Source organism: Humulus lupulus, chromosome 9, assembly GCF_963169125.1.
Source record: "Humulus lupulus chromosome 9, drHumLupu1.1, whole genome shotgun sequence".
NCBI classification, from domain to species: Eukaryota; Viridiplantae; Streptophyta; class Magnoliopsida; order Rosales; family Cannabaceae; genus Humulus; species Humulus lupulus.
Window position 1 is genome coordinate 23,410,489 of NC_084801.1, and position 27,611 is coordinate 23,438,099.

The 27,611-nt window shown below is 33.9% G+C and overlaps 2 protein-coding genes across 2 annotated transcripts; one reads left to right on the forward strand and one right to left on the reverse strand.

Annotated features, from left to right (window-relative positions):
• Positions 1-19,863: 19,863 nt before the first annotated feature.
• LOC133802441 (uncharacterized) lies at positions 19,864-23,736 on the forward strand. The gene is made up of 5 exons (XM_062240741.1): positions 19,864-20,120; positions 21,733-21,904; positions 22,436-22,487; positions 22,982-23,048; positions 23,456-23,736. The coding sequence occupies exons 2-5, from the start codon at positions 21,749-21,751 to the stop codon at positions 23,544-23,546; spliced, it is 366 nt and encodes a 121-aa protein (XP_062096725.1). The 5' UTR covers positions 19,864-20,120; positions 21,733-21,748; the 3' UTR covers positions 23,547-23,736.
• LOC133802440 (probable receptor-like protein kinase At1g11050) lies at positions 23,576-25,765 on the reverse strand. The gene has a single exon (XM_062240740.1). The coding sequence runs from the start codon at positions 25,690-25,692 to the stop codon at positions 23,854-23,856; it is 1,839 nt and encodes a 612-aa protein (XP_062096724.1). The 5' UTR covers positions 25,693-25,765; the 3' UTR covers positions 23,576-23,853.
• Between the last annotated feature and the right edge of the window lie 1,846 nt (positions 25,766-27,611).

The window sequence follows — 27,611 nt, forward strand, 5'->3', positions numbered from 1 at the left end:
AAGTAAAATTCTGAGACGCTGTATGTCATGATATTTGTAAAGTTCCATCTTAAGTTGCCTAGATTGCTGAAGTTGATGGAGTTGCAACTCAGGCTGCTAGTGAGGTTGTTGATGTTGTGTTAAAGGCTATTGGTGAGGTTGTTGAAGTTGCGACCCCAGTTTCTGAGGATTCTGAAGTTGCTTTTCAAGTTGTTGAAGATCCAGAAGTTGCTGGAGTTGCAATGCAGGTTGCTGGTGAGGTTTGTGAGGTTGCATCAGTAGTTGCTGAAGATCCAAATGTGTCTATTTTGGATTCTTTATCAGACATTGAATTGGAGGAGGCTATGTGAAATTCCTATAAAGTTGTAGATACGATAAAGGCAACTGGCATATAGATTTAGTCATTGTTTCTTTATTTATTTGTTTTCATTTAAAGTTATTTTTTATTACATAGTTTATGGTCTTTTGGGTTATGTAAATGAATTATGTTGTTATGACTTATGGTTGTTGTAGTTGTTTATATGGTTGTTTTGGTTGCTGTAATGATGCATTTTTATGGGATTTTGTTCAAGCTACACTTTTTTTTATTCAATTTTATTTTTTGTTTCTTATGTTTACTTTCTTTACAATTATGTTCCTTTATAGGTATCTCATATTCCTTGCACAACTATTGTCCCTTATGTTGGTAGTAACGAGAGTAACTTGGGATATGTTACTCATGCTCTACCAAAAAGGACAATTAAGCTTCCACCATGCTTGCAATCACCTATTTTGCAAACTTTTTGTTCTTCTTCTGGGCAAAGTAGTGTGATTTAATCTACAGAAAGGATCAAGGTTGTCAAAGGACATTGCCCATTAGATGACAAAAATAGTGAATTGCCTAACTTTATCGTCGTTCAAGAATTCTACATATATGGCTTGATAAAGGAATGAAAAGTAATAACAAGTAAGTGATGTGTTTGATTTAGTTTCTTCTTATCTCTGTATTGATTCTTTAAGTTTTATAATTGTATCTTGTTTATTTGATTTTTAATAAATCGATATTGTACTCTAAGGAGGACAACCTTATCATTCCTGGGTTGCAACTTGGTGTTGATGTTATTACTAAAAAGATGTAGTTTCATGCACTTCAATATAGTGGACAACCTATTTCAAAATCAGTAAGTGTTCTTGTTTTTATTTTATTTTTTGTTTATATTGTGCTATTTAATATAATTTTTTTAGTTTACTTTCTTTATTTAGTTGCTAAAATGTATTTTAAAAATTTTGATTTTCTTTGCAGCATGTTGATGTAGTCTTTCATTATTTGAGGAAAAAATGTATGTATTGTGACTCGACTGTTTTGAAGTTCACTACAACTGATACTACCGTTCAAAAGAGGATTTAAGCCATTTATGATTCTTTTTTAAAGAATAATTGCGATCATGGGGTAATGAATCGCAACCATGTTGTTGTTGAGGTTATGATGGGCTTTGCATTGAGTTGCAACATTTCTTGGCTACAAGTAGATCATGTGCTTTTCCTATTTTAGTTAAGAGTGAAAAGCATTGGCTCCTTGTTATATTGTCTTTCAAAGATAGGTTGATTCATGTTTATAATACTTTGAGTTGTGATCGTAAGGATCTTGTTGCCTTGCTAGCTATAGAACAATATCATGTGTTGTTGCCTATTTATTTGTCTATCATTGGATTTTTTGCGCATACCGATATAGACTTCACTTCAGAGTCTTATGTTGGGAGACCTCAAGTTGCTTCTTTTAACGTAGTTATGGACAATGACATTCCTTTTGGGTCGTCTATGTGAGTTTTTCTTTCTTTATAATTTTTAGAAATCTTAAATATTTTATTATACATCAATATGTTGTTGACAGGATGTAACTTATGTTTTTTTTTTTTTTTGTGGAGATAGTGTGATAAAGATGTCCTCTTTTGCTGAGTATTTCATTGGTGGGAAAGAGATTCCAAGATCTTATTTTGATGTTGAATGTCATAGATCTAGGCTTGGTTATTTATTGTACTCATATGCAATGGGAAAGCAAGAATGTGGACATGAGAGTGCACGAGAGGTATGCTTGTTGTGATTAGGTAGCTAGCAAGATACAACCAATAAGACAATTAGAAGTGTTTATTAATGTAGTTGTTGTTGTCAAGACAAAACGCTTATTGGTTGTACTTAAGAGTTATTTTCATACCCAATTTATTAAGTTTGTTGTTGACCATGTTAGTTTTCATATAGTTATTCATTTTATTATTTTTTATTTATTTATTATTAGTTTTTGTTGTAATTTTTTTATAGTTTAATGCCTTTATTTAATAATTTCCAAAAAAAAATTAAAAACAACATATAAAACAACCCTTAATTAACCTACTCAACAACCCATAAACAACCCATAAGCAACCCACAATTATCATAAACAACCTGTCAAACAATTTGAAAAACTCTTGCAACCCATAAAATAACATTATATGCAACCCTTAAAATTCCTAAGCAACCTAATATGACAACATATAAAGCAAAAATTTTAAGCAACTCCTAATCAGCCTATCCAGTAACGTACAGCCTATAATCCCCAAAAACAACATATAAATCAACATTTTTAAGCAACCATTAAGCATTAAGCAACCCACATTCTTTATATCAACATATACAACAACTTTTACAATTATTTAAGCAATCATTAAGGAACTTATTCAGCAACCCACAATCTATATTAAAACAAAAAAATTAGCAACCCTTAAGAAAACCCATAATTCCCAAAAGTAACATATAATGCTTCCTTGTGAACAACTCTATATGCCTACATGTACAGCAGCCTAAGCAACATGTTAAGGAAAATAATTAACAATAAAGCTATAGAGTAATTAACCTTTGTATATCAAAAAAAATTATTAGTAATTTTGAAGTAAAACATAAAGGAAATGAACCCCTCGCTCTTAACAATGATTTATTCAAAGTAGCTAAACCTAGGATCAATAAACATCAAAAGACCGATAACGACAAAATGGCGTATTTATGTCATTTGAGACTAGGTCACATTGACTATGATAGAATTCAAAGAACTACAAAGGACGGGCCTTTGAGGGAACTCACCTTAGGTGAATTACCTGTCTGTGAATCTTGTCTAGAAGGCAAACTGACCAAGCGTCCATTTTTTGCAAAGGGTGATAAGGCCAAAGAACCACTTGGACTTGTGCATTCAGATGTTTGTGGCCTTTGAATGTACAAGCCAGGGGTGGTTTTGAGTATTTCGTCACTTTCATTGACGATTACTCTAGATACTCGTGTCTTTACCTAATGCATAGGAAATCATAAACATTTTCAAAGTTTCAGAAATTCCTAGCAATGGCTCAGAACCAATTAGGTAAAACGTTAAAGAAGTTGCGATCTGATAGGGGTGGAGAATATTTGGATATGCAGTTCCAAGATCGTTTAACTGAACATGGGATTTTATCACAACTTACTACCCCAGGTACTCCGCAACAAAATGGTGTAGCGGAACGCTGGAACAGAACTTTATTGGAAATGGTTAAATGCATGCTTAGTTACTCAACTCTACCAACTTTATTCTGGGGACATGCAATTGAAACTGCAAATGAAATTTTCAATGTCATGCCATCTAAATCAATCCCCAAAACACCTTTAGAATGTTGGAATGGTAGTGAACCTAGTTTACGCCATTATAGATTCTGGGGGTATCCCGTTCGCGTCTTGAGGAAAAAGGAAGGAAAGATTGAACCGTGAACTGAAGTTTGCATGTTTATTGTCTATCCTAAAGGTACTCATGGTGGAATTTTCTATAGTTACTTCTACGAATGCTAATTTTTTGGAAAATGACTATGTCCAAAACTTCAAACCACGCAGCAAAGTAGTTTTAGAGGAGATGGTTAAAGAATTAACTCCAACCAATGTTCCATCGTCATCAATGCGAGTAGATGATGAAATTCCCACTCTTCATGTCCAACCGACGCAAGTCGATTTAAATGAAGAAAGTACCACTCTTCTTGAGCAAACAATCACGGAGCCTCGTCGTAGTGAGAGGGTTTCTAGGAACCCATATCGCTATGGTTTGGATGGTGAAACTAATATGGTTTTTGGTTACACTAGTGATGATGATTCGTTGTCTTTCAAATAGGAAATGGCTAGCCCTGAAAAGGAACTATGGCTCGAAGCCATGAAATAGGAAATGGAGTCCATGTACTCAAATTTCGTCTGGGATCTTGTGGAAGCACCTAGTGACTTTAGGGCCATTGGGTGCAAATGGATCTACAAGAAGAAATGAGGTGTTGATGGAAATATCGAGACTTATAAAGCTCGATTAGTGGCAAAGGGTTATACCCAAAGAGAAGGCGTGGACTATGAGGAAGCTTTTAGTCTGATAGCCATGCTCAAGTCCATTCGCATCCTCCTATCCATAGCAGCTACTCTCAACTATGAGATCTGGCAAATGGATGTCGAGACAACTTTTCTTAATGGAAAGCTTGGTGAAGTCATTTATATGGATCAGCCAAAAGGGTTTAAATTAGCTGGACAAGAAGGAAAAGTTTGCAAGTTGAATAGGTCCATCTATGGACTTAAGCAAGCTTCTCATTCCTGGAATCTTAGGTTTGATGAAATAATCAAAACCTATGGCTTTGAACAAAATATTGATGAGCCTTGTGTTTACCAATTGAAGGCAAATCAAATAGTGGTATTACTGGTTCTTTATATAGATGATATCTTACTCGTTGGAAACAATGTTAAGAAATTGTCAGATGTGAAGAATTGGTTGAGCACTCAATTCTAGATGAAGGATTTGGGTGAAGCAAGTTATGTTCTAGGTATCCAGATCATTAGGGATAGAAAGAACATACTGTTAGCTCTATCTCAAGCAGCTTACATAGATAAAGTTCTTGAACGTTTCTCAATGACAAATTCCAAGAAAGGATGTTTACCGTCCCGCCGTGGAATTCATCTTTTAAAGAAGCAATCTCCCACACTCCTGAAGAGGAAGATGCAATGAGAAAATTTCCTTACGCATCTGTAGTTGGAAGTCTTATGTATGCTATGTTTTGTACTAGACCAGATGTCTACTGTGCAGTGGGAGTAGTGAGCATGCATCAGTCAAACCTAGGACCGGAACATTGGATAGCAGTTAAGCATATCCTGAAGTATTTAAGGCGAACTAAGGATTATATGTTAGTCTATAAGGGGGGTGTTCTGAACCCTGTAGGCTACAACAATTAAGATTTTCAGACTGATGTCAATGACAGGAAGTCTACTTCTGGAATGGTGTTTACTCTTAGGAGTGGAGCTGTGATATGGAGAAGCGTAAAGCAGTCTACAATCTCAGATTCCACCATGGAGGTTGAGTACATAGTCACGTCAGAAGTAGCTAAGAAAATAGTCATGTTATTCAAGAAATGGATAAACCGCTTGTGTTGTTTTGTGACAATACAGGAGCGATAACCAACTTGAAAGAACCTCATAGTCACAAGCATATAGAAAGGAAGTATCACATTATTCGAGAATATGTGGCCAGGGGAGATGTGAAGGTTATGAAGATTGCATCTGAAGACAATCTTGCAAATCTGTTTACAAAGATACTACCAGAAGCTACATTTGATAAGCATATCAAAGAAATGGGATTAGTAGAATTAAGGCATTAGTTTCAATTAGTGCAAGTGGGAGTTTGTTGGGGTTTTATGCCTTAATTAAAGCTCAATTTCTGTGTAATCTCATTTTATTATCAATAAAAGAATATAAATCATTTTTTGACTTGGTCAATCGCTTTGCTCACATGTTTTGTTTTCATGATTATTTGTTTAATTTAAACTTCTATTAAATCCTGAGCATATAGATAATTGTATTTATAGTGACATGATCATAGTGGAATATAAATATAATTATATGTTCAAATTATGTTAGTCCTAGGATTAGTCAGTGCACAAGATTTACACTGACTTGCCAATCTACAATATGATCTACTTACACATTACAGTGCTATGTTCTTTTCAGAACATTAGCAAAGTAGATAAGATCAGATGTATTTATTACATCGGACTAGACCGATATTGACAGTTGATAGGAAAAGTAATCATACCGTTATTATCTATTCTAGTCATATCATATTGTTGAACATAGGTCAATTCAATCTCAATTTTGAGTGGTTAGTATTCTAACTGATTGTATTATTTGAGTTCTTTGACTTGTTCATTACCAGCTTACCCTACGGACTTGCCCATACTTACATCTTGGGAACTCGGTAGTATAATTGAGTGGGAGTGTTAATCATAGATATGAACATCTATAGCTTCTGATGAAGAAGTGAAATGATTGTTTCCTTTTAGTTTGGTTCAAGGTGCTAAATGATAGAGATCTCATTTCAATAATTAATATTAGTTTACTGAAATATCATTTACAAGGAACTAAGTGTTTTAAGGATAAAATACAATGAGGGGTAAAATGGTATTTTAGTCCCATCTCATTGTAGACCGTCTATAGAGGATTGAGTGACAATTATGGTTGTAATAATGGATAATTAATAACGTATCTATATTGCTTATAGAGCATTCTATGAATTCAAGAGTGTAATTCTGAGTCTTTAGTGGAGTCGCGAGGAATTAATAAGTTAGTATATTTATTTGTTAGATTTATGATAACTTATTGGAGCTTGATTTCATAGGCCCATGGTCCCCACTAAACTTTGGATGAAATCATCTAGATAGTCTCAATTAATTGATTTAATTATCAATTAGAATTATCAAAGTTGCACAGGTCAATTTTGGATGGTTTCACAGAGTTATGCAATTTAGAGAAGAAAACAGAAATTATGAAAGATTTATTAATTAAGATAAATTGGTATCTAAATTAATAAATAAGTTTAAATCAATGTTAATTTGATAAAGTATTTAATTGATTAAATCAATAGAAAATAATACATGCCTTGATTTTATGTCCAACGAGCTTATAATTAAATGGGAAATTTCATGGGCCTAAAGCCCATGATAATTTCGACCTAGGGCTATTAATTGACTATTATTTTATTGAATTTTTAATTAAATAAATGACCTGATTGAGTCTGTAAAAAGAATGCTAAGAGAGAGATGAAAACACAAGTCAAAACATAAGTTGAATCACAAGTTTCTGATTGGTTTTAGATTCTCTCTAAACATAAGTCATTTTCCAAGCCTCATTGTTCTTTTTTTCTTCTTCTCTCTCTGTATCTATCTCATGTGTTGAGAATTGCCCACTCTAGTATAGGTGATTCTAAGGATACTTTGGAAGGTTGTGAAGAAAATTGAAGATCAATTTAGTTTCTTGATAATACTCTGGGACAGAAAGGATACAAGGGTTAGAGAAACTAAAGGAATGACTCTATTATTCTGTTGCGTATAATGTAAGTATTCTATCATTATTTCTCTTTGAATTTAATTTTAGAAACATGTTCTAGGTAGTCTCATATTAACTTGTTTAATATTAGATCTACATGAAAATAAATAAAGATCCTGTATAAGTTTTCCCAACAGTTTCTAGCAGTGAAAAACAAAGGTAATGATTATAGTTCATTTATCTTAGAACACATGTGTGTTTAGAGAATGATAAATTTGTTTGGATTATCGATTCTCCATCTACTAACCATGTTTGTAATTTTTTCAGCTTCTTAAATCGTGGGAGGAGGTGGACGAATGGGGCTTAAAGCTTAGAGTTGGGAACGGAGCGTACGTTGCAATCCAAGCTAGAGGAAGAGCTCACCTGAAGTTTGAAAATATATATTTAATTTAAAATTATGTATTTTTTATTCTGGATTTTAATAGAAATTTAATTTCAATTTTCATGTTGCAATCAAAACAATTTGTTATGACTTTTACAATTTCGAATATATATATTTCTTTCAATGCATCACAATTGTGTATTGCATGTTTGGAAAACAGGCTTTATATTCTGTGACTTAACAAAACCCCTCACGTTTAACAATGAATTATTCAAAGTAGCTAAAGCTAGGACCAATAAATATCAAAAGATCAATAACGATAACATGACATATTTATGGCATTTAAGACTAGGTCACATTGGCTATGATAGATTCAAAGACTTACAAAAGACAGGCCTTTGAGGGAACTCACCTTAGGTGAATTACTTGTCTGTGAATCATGTCTAGAAGGCAGACTGACCAAGCATCCATTCTCTACAAAGGGTGATAGGGCCAAAGAACCACTTGGAATAGTAAATCTAGATGTCTGTGGACCTCTAAATGTGAAAGCCAATGGTGGTTTTGAGTATTTCATCACTTTTATTGATGATTACTCTAGATACTCATGTCTTTACCTAATGCATAGGAAATCAGAAACATTTTCAAAGATCTTGCGATCTGATAGGGGTGGAGAATATTTGGATATGTAGTTCCAAGATTATTTAACTGAATTTGAGATTTTTTCTCAACTTACTATCCTGGGTACTCCGCTACAAAATGGTGTAGCGGAACATCGGAACATAACTTGATTAGAAATGGTTAGATGCATGCTTAGTTACTCAACTCTGCCAACTTAATATTGGGCACATGCAATTGAAATTGTGAACAACATTCAAAATGTTGTGTTGTCCAAATCAATACCCAAAACACCTTTAGAATGCTGGAATGGTCATAAATCGCCATTATAGAATTTGGGGGTGTTACGCTCACATCCTGAGGAAAAAGGAAGGAAAGCTAGAACTGCAAACTGAAGTTTGCATGTTTGTTGGCTATCCTAAAGGAACTTGAGGTGGACTTTTCTATAGTCATTCAGAAAAGAAAGTGTTTACTTCTACGAATGCTAATTTTTGGAAAATGACTATGTCCAAAACTTCAAACCGCGCAGCAAAGTAGTTTTAGAGGAGATGGTTGGAGAATTGACTCCAACCAATGTTCCGTCATCATCAAAGCAAGTTGATGATGAAATTCCCACTCTTCATGTCCAACCGGCGCAATTCGATTTAAATGAAGAAAGTACTACTATTCCTAAGCAAACTATCACAGAGCAACGTCGTAGTGGGAGGGTTTCTAGGAACCCAATTAGCTATGGTTTGGATGGTGAAACCAATATGGTTATTGGTGACACTGGTGACGATGATACATTGTCTTTCAAATAGGCAATGGCTAGCTCTGAAAAGGAATGATGGCTCGAAGCCATGAAATAGGAAATGGAGTCCATGTACTCAAATTCCATCTGGGATCTTGTGGAAGCACCTAGTGACTTTAAGGTCATTGGGTGCAAGTGGATCTACAAGAAGAAACGGGGTGTTGATGGAAAGATCGAAACTTACAAAGCTCGATTAGTGGCAAACGGTTATACCCAAAGAGAAGACGTGGAATATGAGAAAACTTTTAGTCTGGTAGCCATGCTCAAGTCCATTCACATCCTCTTATCCATAGCAGCCTCTCTCGATTATGCGATCTTGCAAATGGACGTCAAGAAAACTTTTCTTAATGGGAAGCTTGATGAAGTCATTTATATGGATCAGCCAGAAAGATTTAAAGTAGTTGGACAAGAAGGAAAAGTTTGCAAGTTGAATAGGTCCATTTATGGACTTAAGCAAGTTTTTTGTTCCTGGAATCTTAGGTTTGATGAGATAATCAAAACCTATGGCTTTGAACAAAATATTGATGAGCCTTGTGTTTACCAACTAAGAGCAAATCAAATAGTGGTATTCCTGGTTCTTTATGTAGATGATATCTTACTCATTGGAAACAATGTTAAGAAATTATCAGATGTGAAGAATTGGTTGAGCACTCAATTCCAGATGAATGATTTGGGTGAAGCAAGTTATGTTCTAGGTATCCAGGTCATTAGGGATAGAAAGAACAAACTCTTAGCTCTATCTCAAGCAACTTACATTGATAAAGTTTTTGAACGTTTCTCAATGTCAAATTCCTAGAAAGAACGTCTACCGTCCCGCCATGGAATTCATCTTTCAAAGAAGCAGACTCCTGAAGAGGAAGATGTAGTGAGTAAAGCTACTTAGGCATTTGTAGTTGGAAGCCTTATGTATGTTATGTTGTGTACTAGACCAGATATCTGTTATGCAGTGGGAGTCGTGAGAAGGTATCAGACAAACCCAGGACCCGAACATTGGATAGCAGTTAAGCATATCTTGAAATATTTAAGACGGACTAGGGATTATATGTTTTTCTACAAGGGCGGTGTTCTGAACCCTATAAGCTACACCGATGCAGATTTCCAGATTGATGTTGATGATAGGAAATCTACTACTTTGAAATGATGTTTATTCTTGGGGGTGGAGCTGAAATAGTCTGCAATATCATATTCCATCATGGAGGTTGAGTACATAGCTGCATTTGAAGCAGCTAAGGAAATAGTCTAGCTAAAGAAGTTCTATTCAGACCTTGGTGTTATTCCAATTATGGATAAACTGCTTGTGTTGTTTTGTGACAACATATGAGCGATAGCCAACTCAAAAAAATCTCAAAGTCATAAGAGGAGTAAACATATATAGAAAGGAAGTATCACATAATTCGATAATATGTGGGCAGGGCAGATAAGGTTATGAAGATTGCATCTGAAGACAATCTTGCGGATCCGTTTACAAAGACACTACCAGAAGCAACATTTGATAAGCATAACAAGGAAATGAGATTAGTACGATTAAGACATTAGTTTCAATTAGTGCAAGTAGAAGTTTGTTGGGGTTTTTGTAATGACCCAAATAATTCTAGACTTTGGACCATTAATAACTATTGTACATAGACACTAATCTTAAGAAAATATACATACGAAATAGTCATAACTTTATTAAAAACTGTAAAGCAAAGGTTAAAATATAAAAATTTGGTGTAGGATATAGGATCCCATTGTTTTAAATAAAACATATCTTAAATCTTAAACAATTTCGTTACAAAATCAGGTGCGGAAAAATACATATAAAGCCTAATTGAAATGACTAAAAACAACTTCGACCTCGAATCGTTCACGCAGTCCACCGAATCCATTCTTCCTCAATACACAAGCCCAAGCCGCCAAGAATCTTCCCGCCGCAATAACTATTTTCCTGCACATATAAAATAGAGGAATGAGCCTAATGCCCAGCAAGGAAAATCTACTAAAAGCATGAAACATAAACATAAACATAAACTATAACATATACTATAACATACATCACAATTCTAATCCATGTATATGGTAATCGGGGTTTGCTAACTAAGCAACTATAAGCCTCAAAATACAATGAGGTTTGCTAGCTAAGAAACTATAAGCCCCAAGAACATAAAAGTGTTGGGGTTTGCTATTTAAGCAACTATAAGCCCCAAAACATATATATCATAACATATAAAAACATATCATACATTATACATAACACATAACATATAGAAACTATCATATTTTCCTTACCAAATACCGGGATGTGAGAACAAGGATGGGATTTTGGAACACTCCTAAAACCAATAATAGAAAAGTGAGTATTTCCTAAGAGAAAAGATGAAAAAAAATGAACTAAAACCACTGAGAAGATACTTACCAACAAGAAACCTCAAGTTCAAGAACTTAGATGCCCAACCAAGAATTGAAAATATTGAGTTAGGATTTGAGTAGAGAAAAACTATAAAAACTAATGAAACATACAGAAATGAACTAGGGATAGGAATACCTTTGAATGCACTATAACCGAACTACACCTCGATATCGAAATACACACTATTAACCTTACTGCCCAAGTGTTTAATAAGCTTAAGATGATAAAGCTTATAACCCCAACCCAAGTGTTTAACACTCTAAAGTAAACCTAGCTGTTTGAAGGCTCTGAACTCAACTTGAAGAATGAAAGAAATGGCTGGGTACTAGGTCCTATTTATAGAGTTCAAGAATGAAAAGATCTTCTTTTAGGTTGAATAAAAATAATGGCCATTTAATTGCAAAATATTTGAATAATCATTCAGCAGAGGGTTAAGACTCGGTCAAAAGATTATGAGACTTATCAAGAGGTTATGGAATAAAATGAGCTCGGTTTCAAAATTATTCAAAAACTTTGCCCTAGAGCCGATATATCATCCATGGTAGGTGATATATCACCTGGGCTCATATTCCCGAGGCTCATCGAAGTGTTCGGGTGAAGTTACGTGTTTTTCGTATTCCCCGATTGGCGATACATCACCCCCTAGAGCTGCGATATATCAGCATACGCTGAAATATTATACACGTAATTGCACTTTTTCAGCCTAATTGGAATTGAGTAAATATCTTAGACTGAGTCCTATAATGATTTCAAAGCTGCTGGCAGACTCTGGGGTTTTCAAATATTACTCTTAATAATCTATTCCTCAAAAATACTTAATTTCTTAATAAACATGCACATGAAAAGTGTCATGATCTTATTGGTTCTATCTAAACCTTATTGTATAATAAATATCATCTTCATAATCAGCTATATTAATCAAACCTTATGTTATAATTAATATTCTTAAACTATAGGTTAAACTTATAAAATCCATAAGTGTTGCTACGAGTGTCCAACTAAGTCCCGGCTTGAACCAAAATCCACAGTAATACACATACTATAACTACTACTAGCTATTACTACTACTACTACTACTACTACTACTACTATCTAACTAGCTAAGTAAAATTCTTGGACTCTACAGTTTTATGCCCTAATTAAAACCCAATTTCATTATAATCTCATTTTACTATCAATAAGAGAATAGAAATCATTTTTTTTTTTGCTTGGTCAGTCACTTTGCTCACATGTTTTATGGTCATGATTATTTGTTTAATATAAACTTCTATTAAATCTCAATCATATAGCTAATCATATTTATAGTGACGTAATCACAGTGGAATATAAATATGATTATATCTTCAAAAATAAGTTAGCCCTAAGATTAGTCAGTGCACAGGATTTACACTGTCTTGCAAATCTACGATATGGTCTACTTACACATTGTAGTGTTATTTTCTTTCCAGAACATTAGCAAAGTAGATATTTACTAATTGACTTTAGATAGATAAGTAAATGTACATTTATTATTTAATATATTCATATAATAAAGTCGACCATAGGTTAATCCAATCTCAATTCTGAGTGGTTAGTATTCTAACTGATTCTATTATTCAAGTCATTTGATTTGTTCGTTACTAGCTTACCCTACGGACTAGCCCATACTTACATATTGAGGACTTGGTAGTATTATTGAGTGGGAGTGTTAATCATAGATATGAAAATCTATAACTTCTAGCAATAAGTGAAATGATGATCACCTTATTGCCTTGTTCAATGAGTTAAATGATTGAGTACGCATTATTAAAGTTCAAGGAAATATCATTTACAAGGAACTTAGTGGTATTTGAGAATAAAATACAACAAGGGGTAAAACGGTAATTTTTACCTGAGTCAGTTGTAGATCATCTATAGAGGATTGGATGACAAATTATGGTTGTAACAATGGATAACATATTTAATTTAAGTGCAAAGTGTTCTATGAGTTCAAGAGTGCAATTCCGAGTCTTTAATGGAGTCAAGATGAATTAATAAAGTAGTGAAACTATTCGAAAATAATTTTATGGTAACTTATTGGAGCTTGAATTCATGGGTCCATGGTCCCCACAATGCATTTGAATAAATCATCTGGATAGTCTCGATTAATTGATTTAATTATCAATTAGGATTGTCAAAATTATTTTGTGTCAATTTTGGACAGTTTTACTAAGATGTGGAATTTAGAGAAGAAATGAGAAATTTGGACAAATTTATTAATTATGACAAATTGGTGTCGCATTGATAAATAGTATTAAATCAATATTCAAATTAAATTTAGTTGATTTGAATAAATTATTTAATTATTTAATTATTGTTTAAATATATTTATAATTATATATATATAAAGTTTTAATAAAACCGTAAAGATTTCGTAATATACATATATAAGATATATTATATTTATTTAATTAATTAATCAGGGTTTTATTTTTATTATTTAATTAAATTGAATTAACCCTAAAGTGTTGCTACAAATAGGTACTTAAGTCTAGGGTTTTGTAATCTGAAAGTAGTGTAGTGAAGTGATAAAAAAAAAAAAGCAAAAACATAGACTCAAGAGACCTATTGTAGCCCCGTATATCCTTTATCTTCTTCTCTATAATTTTCACATCTCATGTGTTGAGAATTGTCCACTCTAGTCTAGGTGATCAAAGGAAATTGTGGAAGATTGTGTAGTTTGAAGATCCAGTTCACTCTCTTGTCATTACTCCGCGACAAAAATGAACAAGGGTTAGAGAGAGTGAAGGAATGAGTCTCAATATTCGCTTCGTAAATGTAAGATTCTTAAACTTTGTTATTTGATTTACTTAATGAAATTCATTAGAAACATGTTTCTAGGTTGTTTTATATGTTACTTTATCTAATATATGAAACATACATGAAAATATTTATGATCTTGCAAAACGTATTCCCAAAATATAGATATCTAGGCAATTCTGCATAAGTTTTAAATGCTTTTCCTCTCACTTTTTCAATAGCTTTTTCTCTATATCTCCAAGCTTTGTTGTATTTGACTTGCACTTCATGATCATGTTTCAAGTCCCTAACTATAACAACAGATGTGTACTTTGTTTTGATGTTTGTGAACTTGTGCTTGATCATATCTGCAATGGTTGTCTAGATTGCTTGACGTTATTCTTTTAATCTTATCTCCAAAGCACAAGTGTGAATGTGGTTGAACTTTCTAATTATGAATTGATTTGTGTTTCCATTCCTTAATGCTCGTAACATCCACTTGCAATTTTATCAAGGCAAGCAACTAGATACTCCTTTTTGCATGACGTTGCGGGTATTCCACATAACCCGACCTATTACTTCCATTGTTCGTTCATGCCCTTTTATCGTTGTCAAACTGCTTGTTGTTAGGATGCTTTCTTTTCTGTCCATTATTGTTGTTCGACTGATTGTTGTTGTTATTGTGGTTGTTCCGACCATTCTGAGGTTGACTTGGCTTTTTAGGCTCAAGCTTATTGGCCTCCTCTTTACTAACATTTGCCTGCAGCCTTTCTACTTCAATTGTCATTTCTAGAACATCGGCATAGGTAGTATTTCCTGGGTTGGCTAGCTTAACCCCTAGCTCAATCTTTGGTCGTAGTCCTCTAATAAACTTGGTCACCCTTAGAAAGTCAGTTGGAACCATTTCTGGTGTAAATTTGGCTAATCGGTCGAACTGCCGAGCATATTCTACTACTGATAAACTCCCTTATTTCAGACTAGCGAACTCCTCGACACTTGAAGCAATGACTGCTGTATTGTAGTACTTTTTGTGGAACAGCTCCACAAATTTGGTAGAAGTCATGGTGGCAACATCGTGAGTCTACTGAACTAAGTCCCACCATATTCTAGCATCTTTCTTGAGCAGAGATGAAACGCAGGATATGCAGTCCGCGTTGCCGAGATTCATGTGTGCTAGGATTGGCTCCACATTTCTGAGCCATTCTTCCGCCTCGAAGGGGTCTGTTGTCCCTTCAAAGTTTGGAGCGTGTTGCTTACAAAACCGCTCATAAATTGGCTCCATGTGCTGAGTTGGGTATGGCGCATAGTTCGCCATTGGCCATCCCCCAAATGGACCAACTTGTTGGGGTGTTGGGGCCATTTGCTGAGGCTATGGTTGCGGCGGAGGCAGAGGCTGAGTCTACTATTGTTGTTGCTGCAGTAATTCCTCAACTTGCTGTCGTAGTCTGGCAATTTCCGCAGTGTTTTCCACCAGCAACGGCGGCGCATTTCGGATAGCAATAGCACGCACTCCCCTTCTGCGAACTGGAGGGGCTTCATTTCTCTCAGGAGCGGCGTTGGAGGCACTGACATTGGTGCGAGCAGACCTTTGGAGCGACATCTTCAGAAGAGTTCTAACAGTTGAGAAAAATATGTTAAAACTTTACCCTAATAGGCTCTAAGGCAAAAACTTAATCTAAACAAACATAACTCGGACCTATTAATTATGATTTCTTATGAAAAGAATTATTTAAGCCTTCTTTTTAGTTAGGGTGCATTTATATACTTAGAAAAATAAGCCATCTTTATTATTTTCTAAGTCTGTTTCTAATCGTCCTATATGACTTAATTCTCAAGCTCGAAACTCATCGTTGTTCCAAAGTTAACCATATTGAGGGAGGGCTGAGATCAGTAAAATCGTTCCCACTACTATGACCCCCTAACTCTCAATATAGAACCTAGTCCATTGATTTGTATCCACCCTCACCGAACTTGGTCATTATTTATTAAATTTATTATTTATTATGATTGCAAAAGAAAAAATCAAACTCATACATGTCATCAAAATAACAATGATATTTATTTGGAAAAAATGTTTTTCACTATTTACAATCACATATGCAAATAAATAAAGAAACTAATCTATTCTAAAAATCGGGATCTTCTACATCTGATCTTTCATCTAACATATCATCATCTATCTCCTCATAGTCATCATTATCTTGAGCCTCAAAATGCCCTCAAGGAAGATTCGTAAAAATTCTATGTTTTTGCTCATTTGTGAATTGGATTTCCATTTTAGGAGTGAACCTAAGTATGAGAAAATAATATCTCATAGCTACCGGTAATTCATCTTCATCATCTATAGTTTCCCATATATCTTCTAAAGTTGCAATTACAGTAGGATAATCTTTAAAAAGTCTAATTACTAAAACATATTGCTCCGCATCTCTCATCATGATTTGCTTAGTTTCTTGGAGGTGACCTATCTCCCCGTGGAATAAAAGTAATCTCCGAGTGATCCTTTCTAGTGCTCCTACGGTGTTCCTTGGTTCTCTAATTCTTTTCAAGGTCTTAATGGCTCGGATATCCCCATAAGTTAATGCTCCATTCATTCTTAACTGAAAACATAAGGCTAATTCGTTAACTATGCATATAAACATAATCATAAACACTTACATGGCGATTAGATTCGGAGCTTGAGTATGTATATCAAGGAGAACTTCATGCGGATGTACCATTTCTCTGATACCAACTGTAATGACCCAACTAATTCTAAGACTTTGGACCATTAAAACTACTATGCATAGACATTATTTTCGAGAAAACATACATAAGAAACATTCACAACTTTATTAAAAACTCTAAAGTAAAAGTTGAAATACATAGATGTGGGGCATGGGATCCCATTGTTTATAAAATAAAACATAACTTTAAACTAAAAGAAATTGTTTACAAAGCTAAATGCGGAAAATACATAAAGAAACATAAATTAAAGAGACTAAAATAACGTCGTTCTTGAATTGTTCACACAGTCCATCGAATCCCTTCATCCTTAATACATAAACCAAGCTACCACGAATCCTTCCGCCGCCATAACTATTTTCCTGCATACATAAAATTAAAGAAATGAGCCTAATGCCTAGCAAGGAAAAATCTACCAACACATATAAGCATATTCATAAAACTATATCATAAACATATACTATAAAACATATATTCTATAAACTACAATTGCCATCATACCTCTTGGGGCTTGTTAACTAAGCAAGTCATATGCCCATAGATTTGTGGGGCTTGCTAGCCAAGCAAGTCATATGCCCATAAATTATTGGGGCTTGCTAGCTAGACAAGTCATATTCCCAAGGACTATATACTATACATAATGTAAACATAACATAACATAAGCATAACATATCATATAAACATATAAAATTCTATCCTATTTTTCCTTACCAATACCGGGATATGAGAACAAGGACGAGATTTGGAACACTCCTAAAACCAACAATAAGAATGTGAGTATTTCTAAAGAAAGAGATGATAAAGAAAAGAACTAACCCATCAAGAAGAAGCTTACCGAAAAGAAACCTTAAGTTCAAAGAACTTATATACCTAAGCACGAATGGAAAACAACGAGTTAGGATTTGAGTAAAGAAAACTAAAGGAAACTGAAGAACCATACATAAATGAACTTAAGATTAGGAATACCTTTGAATGTACTAGAACCGAACTACACCTTGATATTGAAAATACACTATTTATCTCACTTCCCAAGTGTTTATAAAGCTTAAAATGATAAAGCTTATACCCCAACCCAAGTGTTTAACACTCTATAGTAACCCTAGCAGCTTGAAGGCTCTGAACACAACTTGAAGAATGAGAGAAATGGCTAGGTACTAGGTCCTTTTTATAGACTTCAAGGAGTGAACTACCTCCTTTTAGCTTGAATAAAAAATAATGAGTATTAATTGAAAAAGATTTGAATATTCGTTCAACAGGTGCTGAAGACTTGGTCAAAACGTTCAGAGGCTAGTTCAGAGGTTAAGTGTTGAAACAAGCTCGGTTTCAACGACATTTAAAAATATGGCTCTAGGGCCAATATATCGCCCATTATAGGCGATATATCGCCTGGGCTTATGCCCCGAGTGCTCGTCGTTTTGTTTGTGCGAAGTTCACGCGTTTTTCGTATTCTCCGTGTGGCGATACATCGGCTCCTAGGCTACGATATATCGGCATACATGAATATACTAAACACGTAATTGCACATTTTCAGCATAATTGAATTGATTAATCAGGTTTGACTAAGTAATACGAGATTCCAGCAAGTTCTGGAAGGGTCTAAAGCTTCTAGAAACCTCTATTTTTGAATTAAATGCTTAAATCCTCAAATAAACAAGATTGTGACAAATGTCATGCTCTTAATGGTCTTGGAAGGTTCTATAGTTTTCTAGAACTTTCTTTTATTTAAACTATAGTTAAATCCTTAAATAAACATGCACACGACAAGTGTCATGATCTTATTAATTCTATCTAAACTTTATAGTATAATAAATGACATCTTCATAATCAGCTATATTAATCAAACCTTATGTTATAATTAATATTCATAAACTATAGGTTAAACTTATAAAATCTATAAGTGTTGCTACGTGTGTTCAACTAAGTCCCAGCTTGAACCAAAATCCACAGTAATAAATATACTATAACTACTACTAACTATCTTGCTAGCTAAGTAAATATTATGAGACTCTACACTAAGCATTTAGCATTTAGAGCAACCCATTCAGATTCAACCAAATCAATTAACAAAATATACAGAAAATAGAGAAACTCTTAAGCAAGCTTTTCAACAAACTTTATAACTCCTTAAGGAACTAGTCAGCAACCTAGCCAACAACCCAGAAAATTAGATTTACCTCCTTTCAAGAAATGGGCAATTGCTTATTATCCCACTCACTTCCATTAGCTTGTTTTATGAATATTATTGTAGCAACCTAAGCATTTAGAGCGACCCATTCAGATTCAACCAAATGAACCAATTAATTTTGTTTTGTTTTTTTAAGAAACCTAATTTCACTAGTGGGTGGCATAATTTTATTGCAATTTTGGGTGGTAGAATCTAACTTAGTTGATTTAAATCAGATTATAAGTGAATAAACTTTGAACTTACCTGAAAGTTGTAAAGATTTGAGTGGTTGGGTTTGATTTTGAAGTCAAAATTCAATAGGATTTCAACCTAATTGCAGCAGAGATGGCCATGGTTGTCACAAGAGTAGATTTGGATTTGACGGGAGTAGATTTCTTGTTGATTTTGAAGGTTTAGAGCTCTAATAATGGCTGTCACCGGAGCTAGGAAGAGAATAAAAGTTGAAACCGTGTAGATGGGAGAGGTGGAGTTTGTGTAGATGAGAGATATGGAGATCGTATAGAAATGAGAGTGAGAGACCTAATATCTCTTGCAAAATATATAATCCAATTAAAACATTAAAGTAATATTTTTATGAATTAATTTTTTAGAATATGATATAGAAGGAATTTTTTTTAAAATGAGCATAAATTAATAAAAAAAGATATATTTTATATTAAATCTTGATCATATTTTGGGTGTTAAAATGTTTATTCTTTATTTGGAATATGGAAAGAAAATAATTAATTTAGCAAATTCAGTTTCGTTTCTTCTAAAATAAAAAAATCTCTCTCCTCTCACCATTTTATGCCTGCTTCCATTTGGTGAAAGGAGCCGCTTATTACTGAGAGGAGCTCATAAAGCAGTGAAATTACCGCTGATCTCTCCAATCTCCGATCTCATCTTGACCCCTCTCTTTCTAAGTCGACGGCGCGGATTCTTTGGTCACCTCTCATCAGCTCTCATCGGCGACGGTCCTTCGCCCCATCCTCGACCACGCACACGGACCACGGTAATTACGACGTCCTAATCTTTTTTGAGGATCTTTTGAAATCTCTTACTCTCAAATTTCTTACATTTCCGTTTTCGATATCTTGGGGTCACGGTATTTTTGCTTTGACTTTTACTGATTTTTCTCTGTTAAATTGTTGTTATCTCACAATATTTCTGTTAAATTTGAAATCTTTGATTTAAGTTTTTAAAATCATGAGTTCTGCTCTGGATCTGGTTAGTTTTGGTCATAGAATTTCATATTTTTTCGTGGTGTTTTGATGATAATATGATAGGTTCTTAGTCTTAGATTTTTGCAGCGGTTCTTATTATAAAATGAATATAAATATTGAGTGAAATTGATTTAGTGTTCAGGTGAAATTATGGAACTAGAGGTGAGACTGTTGATGATAATGATATAAAATGGATGATGTAGTAGAGGAAAGAAAGAGGGTTAAAAATAAATGATTTTAATAGAGCACAAAATTCCTAGGCTTGGAATATATTTTTGGAACTTCCAATTTGGTTTGTAATCAATTTGAAGCTCTAGTACAAGTTTGTGGGACTTTTAGACTTTGTATGAACTTTTTTATAGAATTTTTTTTGAAATTCTTTTATGGGAGTTTTGGATTTTAAATTTGTGGACCTATTCACATGATATTTTTTTATGGATTTTCTTATGTTTTCTATTTTTACTTCAAGTTTAAAATGTACTAGCATATCTGAGTAAAATAGTATTGAGGTTATGGATTAAAAAAAATACATCTTGATTATGTTGTTAATTATTAATTTTCAGTTTACTAACCCGCCCAATAATCGGCATGAAACCACTCTTAACCAGAAGGTGTATTGTTATTGAACTTCGCTATCACTTTGTTGTTTGATTTAAAAGCTCACAATTTTATATTCTTGTCATTTATTTATGGGTTTCTAAGTTCTAATCAAATTCAACTTAACTTAAAAGAATGTTCATGAATTTGTACATAATTTATCCTTCTTTTTGCTGGGTTTGCTGTCTTATGATTGGAGAATGAAATATTAGCCTAATATTTTTTTTGCTAATCTACTGGGTTTGATAGTCAATGCTCATGCTATTAAATGCTCCATCCCAATAGTTTATATTTCTACTTATAGTAAAACCTCCATAAAGTGTTACTCTATATTGGAATAACTCTCATATAGTCATAGAAAGTTTTAGCCAAAACTTGAAACCAGTTATAATTAGGAATAAACTCCATATTGTAATAAGTTATGATATTTCTTGCCTTTAGAAAATGTCTCCATATGGTAAACATGCTAACAATTCATGATAAAATTAATTATTAATTTAAATTTCTAAAATAACTTTGTATATTTTCAACATTATATGAATATGTATATTGTAATTATATCTTTAATCATTTTCGTTTATCAATGATTATACATTGAATTTGACATGTTTTATTAATTATTATTTAATTTAAAATTTAAATAAGCATATTTAAAATATTTTGTAGACATAATTCTATTTAATTATAACCTCTTTATTATAATAAAATAAGTTGGTCCCAACATTATTACTACTATAGAGAGGTTTTACTGTATTTTGGTTCTTGGCACCATTTCTAATGAAGCTTTTATTGTTCTTAAAAAAGATATTTCAAGAAGTCCATGGCTACACCTGGGAATTCCATGCTCTATTCTTTTCTTCTGTTTACTGTCATTCTCTCGCTTCAAGAAATGTATAGAGGGAAATTAGCATCAACAGAGTTATATACCATTCTGGGGGGTTTTACTAGCTCTCTGCTGTTCCTTTCTTTGCTGACGGTATGTTCCACTTTCATTTTTTCTTTCTTTCTTGTTTTTGATAATTGTGTTATCGTTGCTCATGTTGTTCTTATACTTGAACTATTATTTAATGATCACAAATCAAACCATAAATGACAACTATTTTTGTTTATTTTTCTTTTGGGGATTTGTAGTTGTCTAAGAGCTATACTTTCAGAGCTTAGGCTGGACAAAATTTGGTGTTATATTGCTTTGAGCCTTTTTTTCCCTATTTTATTTAAGCAACATTCTTAATTTTAAACATGTATGCTATTTTCCATGATGAAAGAAACTAATTGGTAGGCAGGAGGCTAGGGGAAGGTGTGAAATTTACAATGGATACAAATAAATAGTTCTCAGATGTGAAATTGGACATAAATGTTTCCCTAGTCTCTTTTCAAGACCTCTGTTGTTGGATATTAGTTTTCATTTATACCACAAGGTGACCTGTAGGCTGTAAATGTAATTAATTGTTATTAGTATTATGAACCAATATGGTATTTTACATTTACGTGGTTGTTGTTTTTGCAGTTCATTGGCAATTTTCAAGAAGCTTGTGGCGTAAAAACTGGGTGGGGTGCTGGTGAGTATTAATTTATCTATTTTTTCTACTCCCTATTAGTATTGATGATATACTCTTATCAAACGACAAGACCAGGTGTAAAAGCTTTAAACATACAATGGACTTTATCCCCTTTAACATTCAGGAATTATTGTTGCTAGTCTGTTGAATGTGGTTTTCTTCTGGGAATTGTAGGCTGTCTTAATCTCCATGGTTTTTTGCAGTTCATTGCAAATTCACTTTTAATAGGAATAACAGGAGTTAGTTAAATGTTAAACTGTTAGCAATATATTTTTTAATGTTCGTGATAATCTTTGATACTTGGTGTTTCTTTGACAATCACATGAAAATCTACTCGTGAAAAATTTCCATCAAACTTGCTGTAACTGATATGTATATTAATTACTTGGAAAACATCTAGATTTCTTATTTTTTATATTAAGTGGATAAATTTTATATTTTATTATGTATGATGTGGGACTTGAGCAAATAATTATTTTTCTTCCCTTCTGCAGTAATTGTAGCTGAAGTCATTGCTCTTATTGCTGCTGGCACTGTCCATCGGGTTTGTATCACAACATGGTAATGTTTATAGCCTGGTATTCATACAATCATACTTTCTTACGTGTATATATGTTTCCGAGTATTAGTGATAGGAACAAAACCAGGTAAACACCAAAACAGGAAAATAATAGACCAAAGATAGGATTCTATTGCTGAAATTGAAATGAATAGTAGAAATATACAGAAAGTGATAACCCAGGTTCTTCGAGGGTCCTGGAGTCCTCACAGGAGATGAAAGCTCACCACAATTAACTCACATTTTTCTCACGCCACTTCCACATTTCATGCCCTTTTCTCACGCCACTTCCACATTTCATGAATGTTATCCTACTCTAATCCACTTTTAACAGTTTGCCGCATGTGTTTTTATCTATGTAGAGAGGTATGAATATAACAATTTAATGATGAACCTTTTTTCAATGCAGCTTCTTGTTTTCAGTTGGATTACTCTACGAAATTAACAAGCTTTCAGGGATGGTGCTTTCCAAAAGTGAATCCAAAGCAAAAAGGCACTGAGTGGGCTTTTTTTACGATTTTGTTAGATATGTTATGCGGGGTTGTATTTGTTGTTTCTATGTAGACTAAGTTCACTTGAAAAGTTCTATTTTGAGATTGAATCAGATGGTTGCCAAGCATGCAACATGCTTAGAAGATGATACTAGATTATTAATTGGTTTATAGAAAGCAGACAAAGAATTGACCTATATGTAATCGATTTCTCGCTCTTTGCAAAATTTCAATCGAGGTTTAAGTGCATGTACAAAAAAATAATTGGCAACGTATCAGAAGCTCGAAAGAGCTTTCTCGACCAGAACCTAAATTTTTACATAGCCGATCTGGTGCTTGAACCAATTGACGTTGTAGAAGCGAACCCAAAAGAAGATCTGAACGACTCGTGACTGAGTGGCAATGGCCTGTCTGGTAATTTAGGAATATCAATATCACCTTCCAACATCCTCAGAGCCTCGTTGATTGTGGGCCTGAGAGCCACCATAACATGAGCACATAGAATTCCAACACGTACAAACCTCTCCATGATCCCTTTGGGGCCATTCTTCCTTATCGATTCCTCGAACACTTCTTCCACATTCCCTGATTTTAAAATCGACCAAGCCCAATCTGTAATCAAAATCACTGATGGGTTTGACTCGATTGATGTGTCAATCGCTTTCTTTCCGGTCATGACTTCAAGAATCACTATCCCGAAGCTGTAAACGTCGCTTTTCTCTGTTAATTGGCCGTAGAGAGCGTATTCTGGGGCTAAGTAGCCATGTGTGCCAGCGACCCTTGTGGTGAGGTGAGATTGGCCTTCTTTGTTTTGTTTCGCTAACCCAAAATCTGCAACTTTTGCTTTCATTTCCGAGTCCAAAAGTATGTTTGTTGCCTTTATGTCTCGGTGATAAATTGCTGGTTTGACTCCGTAATGCAAGTAAGCAAGCCCTTTAGCCACGTCCAGGATTATATTCTTTCGCTGAGGCCAAGTTAGTTGGTTTTCTTTCTTTCGGTCTGCTGATCCCCATGTGTTCGATAAATGGTCGCTGAGACTACCATTCGACATGAAGTCGTAAACCAAGTATCTTCTTCTACCATTTACATTATCACTTGTGACGCAACAACCTCGTAGTGAAAGCAGATTTCTGTGTCGTATTTTGCTAATGATCTCTACTTCATTACAGAACTCTTCGTCACCTTTGGACTCCAAATCCAAAATTTGCTTCACCGCAACTGGAGTGTTGTCTGATATTGTTCCTTTGTATACAACACCGTACGAACCTTGGCCGATCATATTCCGCTGAGAAAACCCATTTGTGGCCTTTTCAAGCTCCGATAGCCGAAACCATTTAGCTCCCGAGTTGGGCAAAACAGTTTCCCTGAAACTGCTGACGAATTCTTCATGATGGGCATTTTTCCTTCTCTTCCCATCCCATCTCCTGTACATGATGATCAATACACCAGCAAGTAACACGCCAATGATAGCCCCCAAACACCCTCCAACGATTTTGGATAAGCTTTTCTTGCTTATCTCGTCCGTAGTTGCTGAGCTTGATAAGGGCAAGCCCAGAATACAAGTAGCTGTACTGGGATCTTTTGGACCCAACTCACTAACGATTCCAGCTGCATATAACACAGTCAAGTAAAAGCACTTTGTTCCATTTGGGTCCAAAGCTGTCAACTTTGAATTCACCTTCATTCCGGCGTCAACACAGGAGCTGCATTTAGTTAACCCCGTCAGGTCCCTTTTGCAAGATTGGTCCAACGGCGTCGTTTCACCGGCCTTCTCGATCCAATCTTTGGCGGTGGTGATTCCTGCGCAGCCCAAAGGGTTGACCACGAACTGGGTCGAGTTCTTGAAGCATTGAGAAACTAAAGATGGGCTAACCGACATAGCAGAGAGCCGAGACTCAAAATCTGACAAGCAAGAAGATGAAGTGTTTGCGTCTGAAAGTTGGAAATTGGAGGTGTCTCTAAGATGTTGTGCCATTCCCATGCCAAAGAGACTCAAAAGAGTTTGACAGCAATCCTTGTGAACGGGTTCTCGGCATAGCGACGTGTCCCATGGAAAAGTATTGACGTAAGTGAGATCTATGGGGCATTGAGAGGAAGAAGCTGAGAGAAATAATTGAAAGAAGAGTAAAGAAAGCAATAGGAGGGACTTGTCCATTGCTGCCGCCAAAGCTTAGGGTGTTTTTCAGAGTTGTATTGATATCTGATTTTGATTGAGGAGATAATGCAAAACGTTTCAATTTGAGGAGTTCGGTTCAAAAGCATCAGTCACCAACGTTGACCCAACGCTAGTAAAAAGGCACGTTTCGTGTAGAGTTTGGCGATTGGTAGGAAATGTATAGTTTTTATTAGTGGTCAAAGTCAAACACATGCAGATATAGATTAGATATACCAGCTAATTATATTATATTTACATCTTTGTTTAGACTAATCAATTAAGTAGGCCAACTTTATGATGTTCGGGGGTTTTTATGGGTTTATTTATATTTTTGTGTTAGTTGCGTTTTTGATGTTTCTTTCTTGTATATTGAGCTCTTTAACGTCAACTACGGTGGACGAGGAAGACCAATCTTAGCATCTTTGTACAAAAAGAGAAAAATTGTTGTAGATGATAGGCTTTGTATATAGTTCATTAGGTTCAATGACACCTAATGGCAAAGAATGTTATATTAAAGAAATGGAGGAAACTTGTTAATCATGCATATGATCACAAACTCACAGTTCATTCATATATTGCTCCCTAATTTATGATAACTTTTACATATAACGAAGATGTTGACTATGCAATGACTTGTTTTTATAACCATTCTTTTAATTTTTACAATTTTAAATAATCTTAATATTATATTTTTTAAAAAATAATTTACATTAATATTTCAATGCATTTTATTATATTAAAATATATAAAACAAATTGAAATTTCTATGGTAGGAGTTTCAAAAAGAGCCCTAGCAGTGAGATTCTTTTGTGTTCTCAAATCGTGAACATTTTTTAGTGCGATTTTTTTATGACCGTATATATTGTAGTTATTTAGAACATTCTGTAAATTTTTAGAAAATTCCAAATAATTTATAGTATCGCAAACTAGTTTAAAAACATGTTGTTGCACGTTTAACTAATTTTTTTATGTGCGAATGTATGTTATTCAAATTTTTTTTGAAATTTGCAGGATACTCTAATACGGTCATAAAAAAAAAATAAGGCCAAAAACCGTTCACATGTCGGAAATACAAAAAAGTCCCACCGGTGGAGCTCTTTTTGAACCCCCTATCATAGAATCCTCCTATATGTGTTAAAATATAGTACATATTTTATTAAAATATAAAAATATATACATATATATATATTTTATTGAAGTTTAAAAAAAAAAAAAATTTACTCATTTGGTACTCTGTTTTTGCAAAATATCGTTTTTGTACTCTTTTTTTTTTTTCCAATAATGCTCATATGGTACCCTATATTTTAAAATCATACATATTTGATACCCTAGACTGCGATTTGATAAATAAAATTTTATCAAAATGATCAAACTGTCATAAGTTTTATATAATTAAGTAATTAAACTTTAATTTAGAACTTATATAATTGATAACAGTTTGATTAAATTGGTAAAATTTTATTAATTAAATTTGAGTTTAAAGAACTAAATATGTACAATTTCAAAATATAGGGGTATACTACAAATAAAAGTACTTTTTAGTGACAACTTTTTAGTCACAACATATATTTTGTGTGACTAAATGTCACTTTTAGTCACAACAAAAACTTACATGTAACTAAGAATTCATACTTAATCACAAGTTGTCACTAATGTAGTTTTAGTCACAACCTATTAACTTTAGTGATAAAGTTTGTTGTGACTAAAAATACATTTAGTGACAACAAATTGTGATTTTTGTGACTAATACTTTTAGCCACGGACTTTTTAATGATGACATAGGTAAGATGATTTTTCTTTAGTTACAAATTTTTTACTTATAGTCACAAAACTTATTGTGACTAAAACTAAGATTTTTTGTAATTATACCAAAATAGTATTATTGTAAACATATGGTACCAAAACGATATTTTATAAAT